Source organism: Macrobrachium rosenbergii, chromosome 9 (assembly GCF_040412425.1).
Source record: "Macrobrachium rosenbergii isolate ZJJX-2024 chromosome 9, ASM4041242v1, whole genome shotgun sequence".
NCBI lineage: Eukaryota > Metazoa > Arthropoda > Malacostraca > Decapoda > Palaemonidae > Macrobrachium > Macrobrachium rosenbergii.
The window spans coordinates 19837662-19852661 of NC_089749.1; the positions used below are offsets into that span (position 1 = coordinate 19837662).

Below are 15000 nucleotides of genomic sequence, written 5' to 3' on the forward strand. Positions count from 1 at the left end.
ATTTTCGGTCCTCACCAGTTAACTCGGACCATCAATGTACATCCAGTGTCGTCAACATCATTATCAGCGTCAACCTGATTTGTAGGAAGACCTGTTGTATGATGAAATCAAATTGTTGCCATCATTATATCTCATTAATATTCTGTCGCACATTATATATATTTTTTATATGGCATTTCCATCTGTATTAACTTATACTTCTATTCCCGTGTTTCTCTTTTGTGCATCTGATCATTTCTTTTATTATGTTTCTGTATGTGAGTTGGTTATAGTAGTTATAATGATAATAATTATGTAATGACCTTAGGGACTCTCGACTGTCTTGATCTCAGGTTAGGTGTAGTCTGGATATTGGTGTGGGAATAAATAATCATCTTTCTGCATGTAAGTTAAGTATACCTTAGTTTTAACAGACCACTGAGCTGATTAACAGTTCTCCTAGGGCTGGCACGAAGGATTAGACTTATTTTACGTGGCTAAGAATCAGTTGGTTTCTTAGCAACGGGACCTACAGCTTATTGTGGAATCCGAACCTCATTATAGTGAGAAATGAATTTCTATCAACAGAAATAAATTCCTCTAACTCTTCATCAACGGCCGGAGACTCGAACTCGGGCCTAGAGAGTGCTAGTCCACAGCTCTACCGACTCGCCCAGCGAAGAGCTTCTCTCTTATATACAAGTGTAGGAACTTCCTTGATGCTGTGTTAAATGACATTTGCACCTTTGAAGGACATGACATTGATATTTGGTACTCCCTCAAAGACTTTTTGTTGGGTATTTTCCTTTACTCGGCATAGTTTTCAGTCATCCAGTCTCTCTCTCTCTCTCTCTCTCTCTCTCTCTCTCTCTCTCTCTCTCTCTCTCTCTCGTACGTTTTTTGACTACATATATCATTACTTATCATGATTCTCTGTTTCTGTAAAAAAAAAAGGTAAAAAATGCTCCATAGAAAATTCGGCGCAATCGAGTTTTCTGTACAGCCGCTACAGCGTATAATCAAGGCCACCGAAAATAGATCTATCTTTCGGTGGTGTCGGTATAATGCAGTAGGCTATGAGCCGCGGCCCATGAAAATTTCACCACGGGCCGGTGGTGGCCTGTCCTATATATTTCCCAGATGCACGATTATGGTTAACTTTAACCTTAAATCAAATGAAAGCTACTGAGGCTAAAGTGTGGACGGACAGACAAAACTGGCATAATAGTTTTCTTTTCTTCTTTTTTTCAGAAAACTCAAAACAAAATTTTTTTATTTGTAGCTTTTTAACATTTTACATGAATCTCAGTCTTTCTCACAGAAAACGTTATACCGAGTACTTGTATATTACTGCGACTTAATTCGGGTCTCTCCAATTGAAACCCTTATGACGTAATGATACAAAGTAAGCGTCGGAAACCATCAGCCGTCGACGTTTTGATTCAGTGTTATTAAAGCGAAATGACTGTAATAATGAAGAGACATGTGCCCTGGATTTAAGATAGGAGAGGGGGAAGGAAATTTGGCACAGGGACGATCATCCTCTTGGGACGATACTTGGGATTTGGTCAATGGGCGGGGTAAGGATGGCGAGGTGAGCAGTCAGGGGATGGGATAAACAGGGCGAGATGTAGGAAAGGCTTTGAGAATTTGAGTTTACTATGGAGGGAGGGAGAGGGTCGTGTCGAAGAGTAGGAATTATCCATCCCAATAACACCTTCGTGATGGCGTAGCGTGGTGGATTACCGGTGGGCTGCTGCCCTACCTGGCCCTGGGTTAGAGTCCTGGCATTGGTGGACAATTTCTTTATTTCATTCCCTTAAATCAGATCTGAGGCTCCATTTAACATAAATCTGAGAATTTAGAGATTGATAAGTTTAATAGTGTATGGCCGCTATACTTAAAATAAAACCAGTTTAGCGGCCCACCTTTAGTAAAAAAAAAAAAAAAAAATAAAATCGAAGGGGGCCAGACCTGTTAGGAAGTGATAGAGCCCTTTTGCTGGGTTTACGGTTGTAAAGTTCGGCAAAACGGAGGTAGAAAGTGCTGTGTGCCCTTACGCATACCCTAAAACATAGCGATTATCTTTTTACCCCAAGAGTTTAATCTTTGAACAGAGTGATTATGATCTCAGAATTAGCAGCGTTATCGGGTCCATACTCAGACCAATCTCACCCACGGGCAACAGGAGAAATTTTACCCTCGGACTGCAGATACGCAAATCTCAAGATCACCGAATATTGCAAAAGGCTTCAGGGTACCATCTCTCGACCTCCGAAACAATCATATCAAACTGGATGCCATTGATAGACCGCATTGAGAAATTTTTTGTGAATCACCAGCTGCTATATTATAAAGCCTTGAAGATAGGCAGAGTAGCCAGCGATGAACGAAATGGCTGCAAACACGATAAGTTTAAAAGACAAAAATAAACCCTTGCTTGATTTTCAACGTCTTGTGGATGATGCGAAAATATATCTCTGATATATATATATATATATATATATATATATATATATATATATATATATATATATATATATATATATATATATATATATATATATATATATATATATATATATATATATAGACTATACACTTGCTGTCGTTATATAAACACGCACTTTAACCATTTACAGAATATGAAATGCCTCCGCTGGAATATTCCCTTATCGCCTTGTATATCTCTCCCGGTAAATTATTTATACTCTTTCCATTTGTGCCGGGTCATAAATCATGCAGAGCCTAAGCTCGGGAGATAAAAGACAAATGGAAATTTCAGGAGCCTGATTTATTTAGAAGCAAATACACAGGTTCAGACGTTTTACGAGTCTCAAATTGCACGATAATGTAACACGAGAGAAGGATTTACGACTATAACAACTACCAACTCATAGAAATAGGTGGGACCGAGTTTTAGCTGCAACAGTTTCTGTTGCCGGCGTTGTTAGCTGTTGCTTGTTATTATATGCTCGTTAGTGTTATTGTCATTACCATCATTACTGTTTTTTGCACTGTCATTACGGATTTTTCCTTCGCGTGTGTCTTGAAATTCCTGATTGTCGTTAGTGTTATATATCCGTTGCTGTATTGTTTTATTCTCAGTTTTATGTTGCTACTATTACAAATGCTTGTAATAATAACCCTTTTAGTTTTCTGTAAAAGAAAACCATTGTGCCGGCTTTGTCTGTCCGCCCTCAAATCTTAAAAACTGCTGAGGCTAGAGGGCTGCAAATTGGTATGTTGATCATTCACCCTCTAATCATCAAACATACCAACTTGCATCCCTCTAGACTCAGTAGTTTTTATTTTATTTAAGGTTAAAGTTAGCCATGATCGTACTTCCGGCAACGATATGTGATAGGCTACTATTGGGTCGTGGTTAAAGTTTCATGGGCCGCGGCTCATACGTCATTATACCGAGACCACCGAAAGATAGATCTGTTGTCGGTGTCGTTGATTATACGGTGTACAGAAAACATGATTGCGCCGAAGAAACTTCGGCGCACTTTTTACTTGATTTTTTTTAATAAGGTCGGACATTCAGGTTGATTGTTAATAAACGTAAAACGTTTATTCAGATATGAAGTTGACTTGGTAGCGAATATTAATTGTTGAAAGATTAGCATGAAATTATCAATTTTAAGTACACATTTCTTATAGCGTCTGAAATGGGAACAAAGTGATAGAGAAAAATTATTAATGCTTGAGTTAAGGTAAATTAACCTACGGTAGGAATAAATCTTAATCCCCTGCTATGGTCAGAACGACGTTCTTGTTGGCTAAGGTAAAACCTACACCTGGTTTGGCTGTAATTTATAATTTGGTTGGGGTGAAATCTGTCTCTTATCAGTGGTTAACTATCCATGGGTGTTGAAACCTATTACTAAACGTGGTAAAAAAAAATAAAAATACCACCAGTCCTGTTTGAAGGGAAGGTTTTTTTTTATGGCTGGTGTAGAACTAGAACCATCCTTGGGAATGCTTAGCACCTATCCTAGGCTTGGATGAAACCTAGAAACTCTGCCTATACAGGCTTGGTCCAATAGCACCCCTCTTTTTATTGGGGCTGCGTAGGACTGTTATGGATTGGTTGAAAAAGGCGAGTAGCCTAACGTGTTTATTCAAAGGATGAAAAAGAATGCCATTTAGAATGCTGAATGCGACTTCTGCAAACAGTTACTTTGCTACATTGGTCGACTTCTGCAAACAGTTGCTTTGCTACATTGGTGCTTGCAAGCTGAATCTTGCTTGTTCGTTGTTGACTGGGCGTCAGACACTCAGAACTGTTCGGTACAGCTTGTGGAAAAATTGGCAAGCTATAAAACCTTCAATTTATTCATGTATATGAAACATTGTATAAATCCTGCAATATATCTTGCCAATTTTTCTACAAGCTGTACCGAAAAGTTCTTAATTAAAGAAAATGCAGATTAGTTATTAATTCAAGAAAGTGCACAAAAAGACATGAACTGTGCATTATTTCATTCACTAATTGAAGGCAACTTTTTTGAAGGAGTACCTGCAATTTTGACGTCATACGTTTTCAGCGCCACACAGAACAGTATTCATACTAATAAAACTATGAATGATTTCACCCTTATTTGTTTATATGTTTATTTCACGTATCTTTCCTAATCATTTATTAATTTAAATTTCTTATTTTTCTGATAAATAAGTGTACATATCAGTATATAATTTACGCACATACCAGCTGTTTTCTATACATTTATTCGATTTACTTATGTCCGTATTTGGTTATCATACGTTTCATGCGAACATAGTTTTTTTTTCCGCTGTTAGGTCAACAGTTCTGATTTCCAGAGCACAATGTCCGCGTTCTCGTGTACTCTTCTTTTAATTATAGAATCCTCGAGTAGGGGAAGAGCGGGGGAGGGGCGAAGAGGGGAAAGTCCCCTCGCCGTGGCATATATACACTACAACAGAGGAAATTCGACTTCATCATCCCTCTAATTCCTTGATTCGAGGGTAATTAACCCTCTCATGTTGGGGATATTAGTTGAAATCATGCAATTAACGTCCGATGTTTTTAATTGTGACGTCACTCCGGACTCCATCTTGAAGGCATTGGGGTTTTTCTAGGAAAGACTTTTTTTAAAGTGTGTAATTTTCGTGTCTTTTGTGTGTTCCCCATCCGGTTGCCGTCCGTTTTATATTTTTTTGATGTGATTACGTAAAGTCCGCATTTACAAAGCAGTTGGACAAATTCGTTTACAATTAACATTTCGGTTGGGGGGAAATGCCCCCGAGGTATTGTTAATTGCATTATTACTACTGTTGTTGTTGCAGTTTGGGAAGCAAAAGTAGCGGTGTAATTTTGCAATTTTTAAATTCACTTATGACGTGGAATTGTCCCCACGTCAGGAAAGGCAATTTCTCCGACCTACCTGTATTCTGGCTTCCGTCAATCCAATCTTCATAGCTAGCTCCTCCCTGTAAAGAGAAATCAATTTATTGAATCATAACTCTATTCTTTTTAGATATGTTCAAGTTTATTTAATTTACATTTAATTTAAAACAATGTAATGGCAGAAATATTTTTACACTGAATAACAATTTCATTAACATAATTTTTCGATTCTTCTTGGTGGTGCGTCTCTGTTACTGCCCTCAAATTATAATATCCCCCACCCCGCCCCCTTTTTTGATCTTCACTTCTGAAATGACGATGTACCTGCCTCTTGACGAGGAAGATTCGTGTAATATTTTAATGGTAAGACATGAAACCACATTCACCTCCTGTGTTATTATTATTATTATTATTATTATTATTATTATTATTATTATTATTATTATTATTATTAAGCTAAGGACAGATGGCCTTAACTTTCATAGCAAGCATTAACAAAATGGAATGGCCACATAAAAAGATGGAAATGACAGAAAGAAGAGAATTAGAAGTAAGTAAACAAAGAGAAAATTATATCAGTAACTACAAGAAATGTAACAACGCACTTGGGCGTACACCGTCATTTTTCCCCCATTATCCACTTGTATTTTATGTACATCATTCGCGTCAGAAACTATTGCAACGCCAAAATATATTCCAGTCAGTCATTTCCTCTCTACTTACTATTCAGAAAGCCTGCTACCTTTGTGCCACTTGGAAATTGTGTGATAACGAAAGAGTAAGTTTTGTGCATTTAGCGTTTTTATTCATCTTGCTTTGAGAGAAGTAGAGATTTGCCAGGAAGGAAACTGATGTGCGTCATATCAGTAACAGTGGCCTTGAGGATTTTTCGTTTTTGTGGTGATTGTTTATGTACTTGTATGTTTAACTTTTGTGCTGTCTATTTTCAGTTCAATTCCTTCTTCTGACGTTTTTATCATCATCGTCATCACCATCATCATCATCATTATTATTATTATTATTAATAGTAGTAGTAGTAATAGTCGTCCGGACTTTACTGTTGAAATCACTGTACGTTTCATGTCTTAATTAGGTTCTCTGACCTCGTTTCTCCTTATCTTCATCTACTTTGCAGGCTGGCTCTCTCTCTCTCTCTCTCTCTCTCTCTCTCTCTCTCTCTCTCTCTCTCTCTCTCTCGGGCGGGCGGGCAGGCTAACCCTCCCCTTTTCTCGAGCCGCAGCTCAAAATTTATGAGGTCTGCCTGACAATTAAGAGAAAATGTTATTGTCTTGTTAGGCAAAATGGAAGAAGGGGGGAAGGGGAGGAGGACCCCTCGCCCCTCCCACGAAGGCCCGGTTGGTGGTGGGTTTCGGTGGGAGGGGATGAGCCGTTAGGGGGGAGGGCGGGGCGGCGGGGGCTTCTGTTTACATTATGCGGTTTGCAAGAAATTTATACATTCATAATGACCAATGATTACATGTTTAAAATTGGCCCCCTCCGTTTCTTCCCCGGCAATTAGATGACAGACCGACATTAATTTGTTTAGGGCTTTTCATGCATAATTAACTACTACCTGTCGTAATTTTCCGGATGCTGATTTGTTTCTTTTGTTGTTTTTTATTTTTTTTCCTCCAGCGTTTCTGTCTTTCATCTCGATTTTTTTCTAATTCGGAAGCGCCCCATTATTCATAATTTTTTTGTAGGGTGAATTTAGTAACTCGTGATTTTCTCGTTGATTTCATTCATTCGAATTTTTTTCTTTTTGAGATTTAGTAGCTACCATAATTTTTCGGATTCTTGGTCGTTCGTTTGTCATTATGCTTTTTATGTATTATTTTCATGCATACAAAGGTTTCCAATTAATAACATTTTTATTTGTGAGTCTTGGGAATATTTTTTATATCTTATGGTCGTGAGCTGATGAAACAATTAGCAAATCAAAAGAACTTAGATGATTTACTTAATGTGATGGGGTCTCTGTTCATTTTTTTTTTAGGTTGTAATAATTGTTTTACTTTTAATAGTTTTTTTACATTTGAATATTTTGAGATAATCAATGGGTCGAACACCCTAATGCCATTTTCTAGCCCAGGCCCGAGGGCAACCAGAAGAACAGGAAGAAGCGATAGACCTTTCAGCCTCGTAAAGGATAAGATTATATAATTAAGAGTCAGAGAAAAACAGGACAAGAAAGATAATTCCAAGGCTCGGCGGTGAACGGAAAGAAACATTTGCTGAACCGTACAATCCAAAGAGGATGACTGATTTCCTCTAGGTAAGGTATGTGGGAAGAGGTGTGGAAAGGCCATCTTGGACTCTTTCCTTGAATTTTAGGTTGCGTCATTACGTATCCAGGATGGACGAGAAAGTATCTGTACGCTCTTATAAGGAACACAGTAATTTTTCACGGTTTACATTACTTATTTTGTTCTGTTCGTACTTTTTGTCGTATCTGCAGGGTGAAAGGCCCCACCTTCTTTCCCTTTTCTATATTATCTGTTACCTAGACTGCATGAAGAAAGCTTTTGATTGCCATTATATATATATATATATATATATATATATATATATATATATATATATATATATATATATATATATATATATATATATATATATATATATATATATATATATATATATATATATATACATATATTATGAACCCTTTTACCGACGAATTTTTATAGGCTTTTCCTAAATGTCAATACTCTCTCGATATTTTTTTTTCAATGTTTTCGAAATCACTGTTGAATTTTCTTTGTAATGTGCTTTTTATCGTTTTGTAATACTCCCATTATACTCATTCCATTTTATACGAAGAGTTTATTTATTCTGTATATTTCTTTAGCTATTTTTGGGGATCATTTTCAGTTCTCGTTGTTCAGAATGTATTTATGCTAATAACTTTATTGTGAAAATTCTCGTAAATTACCTGTTATATCGAGAGCAGTAGAATGCATATAAAATAATGTATAAAGACTATTGGGATGAACTGAATAACAAACAAACTAGCAGAAAAAAATTAAAATCTTGAAATGAATATTCATGAAATATAGTGCAACGTGTAAAACTCCCCTGGCAAAGACATATTATCAAGGAAATATGATTTACGAGAAGAAAATTAATAGATAGAAGACTGGTGGGGTATACTTATTGATGTGTATATGACATATTAGCGTTTAACAATCGGAAATTGTAGATTAAAGATATTGCCCCGAGTACACAAAAATATTGATTAGCATTACCTCATCATTACCAAGTCAGTTATGTGGACCATTGTATACACACACACACACACATACACACACGCACACACACTGTTCCTCCTTCTGCCATAGCTGCTGTAATGAAGAACTTACGGTTAATTATGGTTTTTTTCTCCCGAGCCCATGTTCCAGCCACAGCTACTGGAGATCCTTAATGGACCCCTTAAAAGATGCTCGGGTAAGAAGAAAGAGTAAAAGGGCAAGTGGGTATAGTAGGATGGGCATAGATGGGGAAGATGGCGGTGATGTAGGTAAGCGGATGATGAAGAGTTGAAGTAGTGGCTGAAGAAGCCAGGAAAAGAATGGGAGGGGGGGGGGGGGGGGCGATGTGGTGTTGCCTGGTCAGATGAAGTGGGCTGGACGGGGGATTGTTGGTTTTGTAAACTGAATTTGGGCTTGTGCCTGTTCGGGCGCATGCTGCTGAAGCAGGCCTGTAAATAATATGCACAACGAATTATGAAGCTGTGCTATAGATACGGTAGCCTACCTATTATCAGACAAGATTGGCTGACTGAGCAGGAGCCTGTGCTAGTACAAACCTACCATAATTCTACAACAAACATCTGTTAGCCAGTGATTAGCAATGCATTTTATATTGGAGTCTTATTAGACCACTGTTCTTCGTCGGTTCATGCAAGGTTTTCTGAAACATGAAATATTGGCGTGAACAAAACTTATAAATAAAAGATTCCCGTACAACTTTCTTCAGTGATGGGAAAACTGTAAATTAAGGATTAGATCTGGAATGCATATTTGGATTTCAAATGTAAACATACTCTGTGAGTTTGGTGGATCCCTTCTTATGTGAAGGCGAATGGCAGATAGCAGAGATTAAAAAGAAAAACAGTAACGGATTTTCAAGTAAGAGGAATGGAGATCGTCCACTTAGCGCTAAACGCTTTTTCAATAATAAAATATATAACGAGTGTGAAATTGAGTCTAATCATGAAGTGAATATTCATGTCTTCATTTTTCTGATATATTTCAGGACTACTGTAAGTTAAGTATACCTTAGTTTAACCAGACCACTGAGCTGATTAACAGCTCTCCTAGGGCTGGCCCGAAGGATTAGATTTATTTTACGTGGCCAAGAACCAAACGGTTACCTAGCAACGGGACCTATAGCTTTTTTGTGGAATCCGAACCACGTTATAACGAGAAATGAATTTCTATCCCCAGAAATAAACTCTAATTCTTCATTGGCAGGTCGGAGAATCGAACGCGGGACCAGCAGAGTGCAAGCCGTGAACGATACCTACCCGTCCAATGAGGAACTATTCCAGGACTAAGATAGTACTTTGTGGATTGAGAGTACTTTTTTTTTCGTAAGAATAGAGGCAGTTGTCAGCCATTGTTGCAGCTGAAATGGAAGGAAAAATCGAAAATGAAGAACTCTACAGTAGATGCGAGAGTGGGACACACTCGTTTGCTGGACCGTCCAAGGTGTCAAGACAACTCTCTGGTCATTGACACCGTCTCTCGGATCTGGAAAGCCTTCTCTCCTCAAGAGTATAGTTAGTGGTCACGTGAGGTTTGGAAAAATGGTTATTATTGTAAGAGCAGGTGTCCTCGCCGTTGTGGGGTCTCTTTCTTTCCAGCTTTCTTTCTCTTTCGCCCCTCTTATTTATGAGCAGTGTAGATTTCGCTGCTCAAGTTGCCACCCCCTTCGGTCTTTAGGCTACCATAAAGATGGACAGATGTTCACACTAACAAACATAATGGAATTAGTTGGGATTTTGTAGATGAGCGGTTCCTGTAATGCATTTTGAAAGGCGACGGGTATCCGGCCAAATTATTTGATTTGTATCATTGCTTTTTGGAGGTTAAAAATGATTACTGAAACTGAATATTGTTTTGCAAAGAGGTCAGTTTTCTAGGGCGCTTGTTTAAACAAATCATGCGTTAATTGGCTTTATTGTCTATTTATGTGCATAAACAGGTGCGTTCTCAATCAAAATGGTGATTTCGAGCGTTCTGGTGTCCTCGAACTAGTGACTCTTAAAAAGTATAATTTAAACAAAAAAAAAAAAACGGGCGATTTTTCTTGATATATTTCAAGAATTTATATCTTGCCTACGGGGTTTTCTTGAAAGCGCCAAGCCGCTTAGTAAGTTTAGTTTCGGTTTCGCGAACTTACACTGTCTCTGTTTTGTAGTCAGGAACAGCTGTAAACTTCTGGAGCGAAGCAGCCGGAGAAGAATTATGTCATACTCTGCCCGAAGACGAGAGAGGTTAACGTCAGCTAATAAATAAAGATATAAAAAATAGGTCTTCTAAAGATGCGGTAGTTGATAATTTAGTAACGAGAGGTCAAAGGGAGTTACCACCCCCTGGTTGTTATTAACTCGTACCGAAACGAGTTCGGTCGGTCCTAATTGACCTCGAGAGAAAGTGACTCTTCGAGAGAGAGATACAGAGTTCAGCAGCTCAAGAAGATGGCGGTCAGGCGCCTTTTTCCTCTGCTCAGTATGGCTGCCGAGTCGTCATAGCTACGTTTCCTGATGTCAAACTCTTAGTCTTCTCCGAGACATTGCGTTGACAGATCCTCATTAATAAATGGAAAAGGTTAAATTCAAGTAATTAATGTCGGATGCAAAGTTTGAGTTCGTGCGGCAGATGTCTTCGTAAGTTACGCCATCTTCTGCAAGATATATCTAGGTTCATTTAGCTTTTTCAAAATGAAAAAAAAAAGAAAAACAGAAACGAACTCTAGTGGAATCATTTTTACGTGACCGTTGAAAACCACAAACTGTTTCTTTGAATGAATATGGATGTTTTTTGCGTTGTAAATTTTGACAATGCACACGCACATGCACACACATTATATGTACTGTATATATATATATATATATATATATATATATATATATATATATATATATATATATATATATATATATATATATATATATATATATATATATATTAAGTATTCTCCATTGACTGCAATGCTCTCGACTCTATGCATACTAACAAAAACTACGGAAGTTCAGGTTTGCCTTTTATATAATCGTGTGCATGAAATATTCGGGGCCGCATAGGTGAGTAGCGTCAGTATGCCTGTGGCTTACCTAACATCCCTTTACGACCCTTATAATTACGGTCGTTTCTTCCTCTCTCTCCCAACCTCGTGGGATCTTCGGGCTAAGGAGACGGTACAGATTTTTTTTTTTTACGCTGACAAATGAAAGAATAGCATTAGAGTTTGAGATTTTTGAATAAGCAGAGTTACAACGTTGCAATAAACTGAAAGCTGTAATTTAATATTTTTTCGTCAATAGAAAATGAACAATATTTTTCATCAATAGAAAATGAACAGTAAAGTGACTCATTTACACAATTCATAACAAATGCCATGGCGTTGACTTTTTAGACCACAAATACAATACTGCTATGACATTGCTATTTAAAACAACAAATAAAACCTCTTTGCCGTGTCAGCTTTTTAGACATGAGCGAACAAAACAACAACATTCGTAGCATCTGTAACTGAAGCAGTAATGACAACCTAATAGACATAAAATAAAACATATTAATGAAATTATATTCCAAAGGTATGAACAAACTAAGCAAAAACATTAGATGAATTAACGAAGTGCAACAAGATCAGACTTTTAGACAAACAAATAAAGAGCGAAAAAATGCCGAGCAACAAGAACAGCGTCTGTGGCACTAAGGCTTAATCATCGTCGTTCATCTTTGACTAAAGACTTGATTGTTATCGATGGCTCTGAACACTAATGAGGGCTGTTGCTCTAGAGAGTAATTTATTAATTCATTCTATTTTATGGATTTATTATATGTCGGGACAGTCTCTTACTGATGAAGAATTGTTTTTCAACTTTAACTTTTGAAACTTTCTTTTTGTCGGCGTTGGGATTAATGACAATTTAACTTATTGCTTTTTTTTCCGGAGACATTTAACTATTTATGTCATTCTATTTTATGAATTTATTATTTGTGAGAGTTTCATACTGATGAAGAATTATTTTTCGTCTTTCAGGTAACTTCTGAATTTTTTCTCTGGGTTGGGTTAATTACCTTTTTGTTTTTATTAATTTTTTTTCCGGAGACATTTAGCTAATTTTCTTTTTTTATTTCCTTTTTGGCAAATAAAGGAACCCATCTCAGGTAACAGCTGGACAAGCCGTAGCATTTGGTCCTCTTAATTAGCAAGAAGCGGGTGTTTCTCCCGTTAATTACCCCCATAAGTCTGGCACACTGTCTTCGCGAGGAAAAAAATTTATGTCTATGAACCGAAAGGCAAAAAAAAAAAAAAAAAAAACGGAGAAAAATAAAAATATGTGTAGATCCAAATACAAGTGATTTTATAAGTATTCCAAAGGTGGATTTTAAAAAAGGGTATGACTTCATTTCAATTTAGAACGTAGAGGACATAACATCCCGAAGAATTAGCGTAAGCGTTCCAAGACCTGTAAATAAAGATGCAAAATATGAATAAGGATCGTGTAAGTGGAGTTGGTAGGTAGCCTTCCGCCCAAATAAGGATGATTAGGAAAATGACCCCCACTCAAATATAAATCACTTAGCCTATTTAAGTCCTCCCCCTCTTAACCCGCCCCCTCCTCCCTCCCCCCTCCACTCTTTCCCCTCTCTTGTCTGTACACCCTCCCCCTCCACCTCCGAGCCTTCATCATCATCATCTCTTACCTCTTACCCACACCCCCTCCTCTTCTCGTCTCCACCCCATGTCATAAATACCCTAATCATCTCTTCTTTTTATTCTTCTTCTTTTTCCTCCTTCTCTTGCTCTCTTTACCTTACGCCCACAACCCCACCCCCACCCCTCACCACATCCCCACACGACGCCCCACCCTAACCCTCAGGAGAAAATTGGGATTGGGGGAGGTTATGCAAATCTCAGTCAGCATAGGAATGAGAGACAGACAGACAGACACACAGGCACAGAAGAGATTCGTATGTCACTGTGGAGGAAATTCCTCAACCATCAGCTCCTTGACCTTCCTTCCTGTCATTCATATGGCCTCCTATGTTTATTTCTTTTGGGGGGAGGGGGAAGGTGTTGGTACGAGACGGTAGGTCCGTTGGAAAAGAGAGGAGGGGGTGAGAGAGAGAATCCTGCAAGGTGAGTGAATAGATCCTTAGCATTTGAAGTCCTCGTGGTCTCTTCGAAGTGGGTGGCAAACTGGAGACCAGAACCAGAACTTGCTAAAGACCATCAAAGACCATTATCCACATTTCGAATTTGGTCTTCTTCTTCTATGACAACGACGATAACATATAGCTTTGGCGCGGCACTCGTCTGTGCGGCTTGTACCGTAGGTACTCCCTGTACTTAGCGCTATTGGGCACAGCAAGGACCCGATATTACTCTTTGACAGAAAGGTCCATGGTCTTGGCTGATATTTTTTCGTGTTTATGTATGCTAAAGATATTTTGTAAAAACGTGTTGTCATTTATTTTTATAGTATGAATTGTTTATTGTAACCAATTTTGAATCATTCTTTAGTTATTTATCAATGAGTCTTAATGTGCATTTCTGCATTATATATATCCATACACATATATATGTGTGTAATAGATTTTGTAAAATACTAATATTAATTTTTTTAATTACCTTTGACTTTTTATCTATTGTATATCTTGACTTTTTATCTGTTGTATATCTTTATCCTTATATCATCGCAAAGGCTTGTAAAGCTTTGAGAAGTCTCTGCCTCTCGTTGTGGTCCAGTCTTTGCATTGCCTAATTACTTTTTCCTCGCTACAAAGCCATTAAGGCCTCATAAATTATAACTTTCTTCGAACTGTGAGGAAATAAACGACGCCCGGGAAGGATTCGGAACTCCCCCACAAGGGGTCGGATCCTACCCACCCGTAACACGCTCCTTTTACGAAGGATTGCTTCGTTTCGTAATGAATTCTACCTTTTCCTTCGGTATGACGAAACCTGGAAATGACGTACGGGCCATCATGTTGTATTCGGCGATAATTACCCTCCATTCTTCCTTCGGCCTTTGCCACACACGTCGTAAGAATTTACCGGGACTAGTCTTCATTTCATTTAACTAATGTGGTCCGTTTTGAGGCATTTGGGATGTGCATTTCTACTCTCCCAGCAGGAAATTTTTTTATACGAACGGATCGCTGATGGGTGTATACATGTTTGTTTTTTAGTAGTGCCCCTCGTATGAAGTACTATTATTTCCATATTTATTTTTCTTAATTCACAGTCTTCAAGAGCCTCATAATTTCACCCCCTTTAAAAATCTGATATATTTCTTATTTTTCATTTTTCATAGTTTGGGATAAGCATATTTACTCTTGGCTTAGTAGGAAATTTTTGCCGTAGTTCTGTCACTGATGGATTATATATATGTTTTTTCTATGCAATCT

At 37.8% G+C, this 15000-nt stretch overlaps 1 protein-coding gene across 1 annotated transcript in view; it reads right to left on the reverse strand.

Moving 5' to 3' along the window:
- Positions 1-15000, reverse strand: part of LOC136841528 (homeobox protein aristaless-like) — a 305117-nt gene that overhangs the window by 4945 nt on the left and 285172 nt on the right. Inside the window, exon 3 of the mRNA XM_067108484.1 lies at positions 5391-5436. Coding sequence (XP_066964585.1) covers positions 5391-5436 — 46 coding nt within the window. The remainder of the gene's footprint in view (positions 1-5390; positions 5437-15000) is intronic.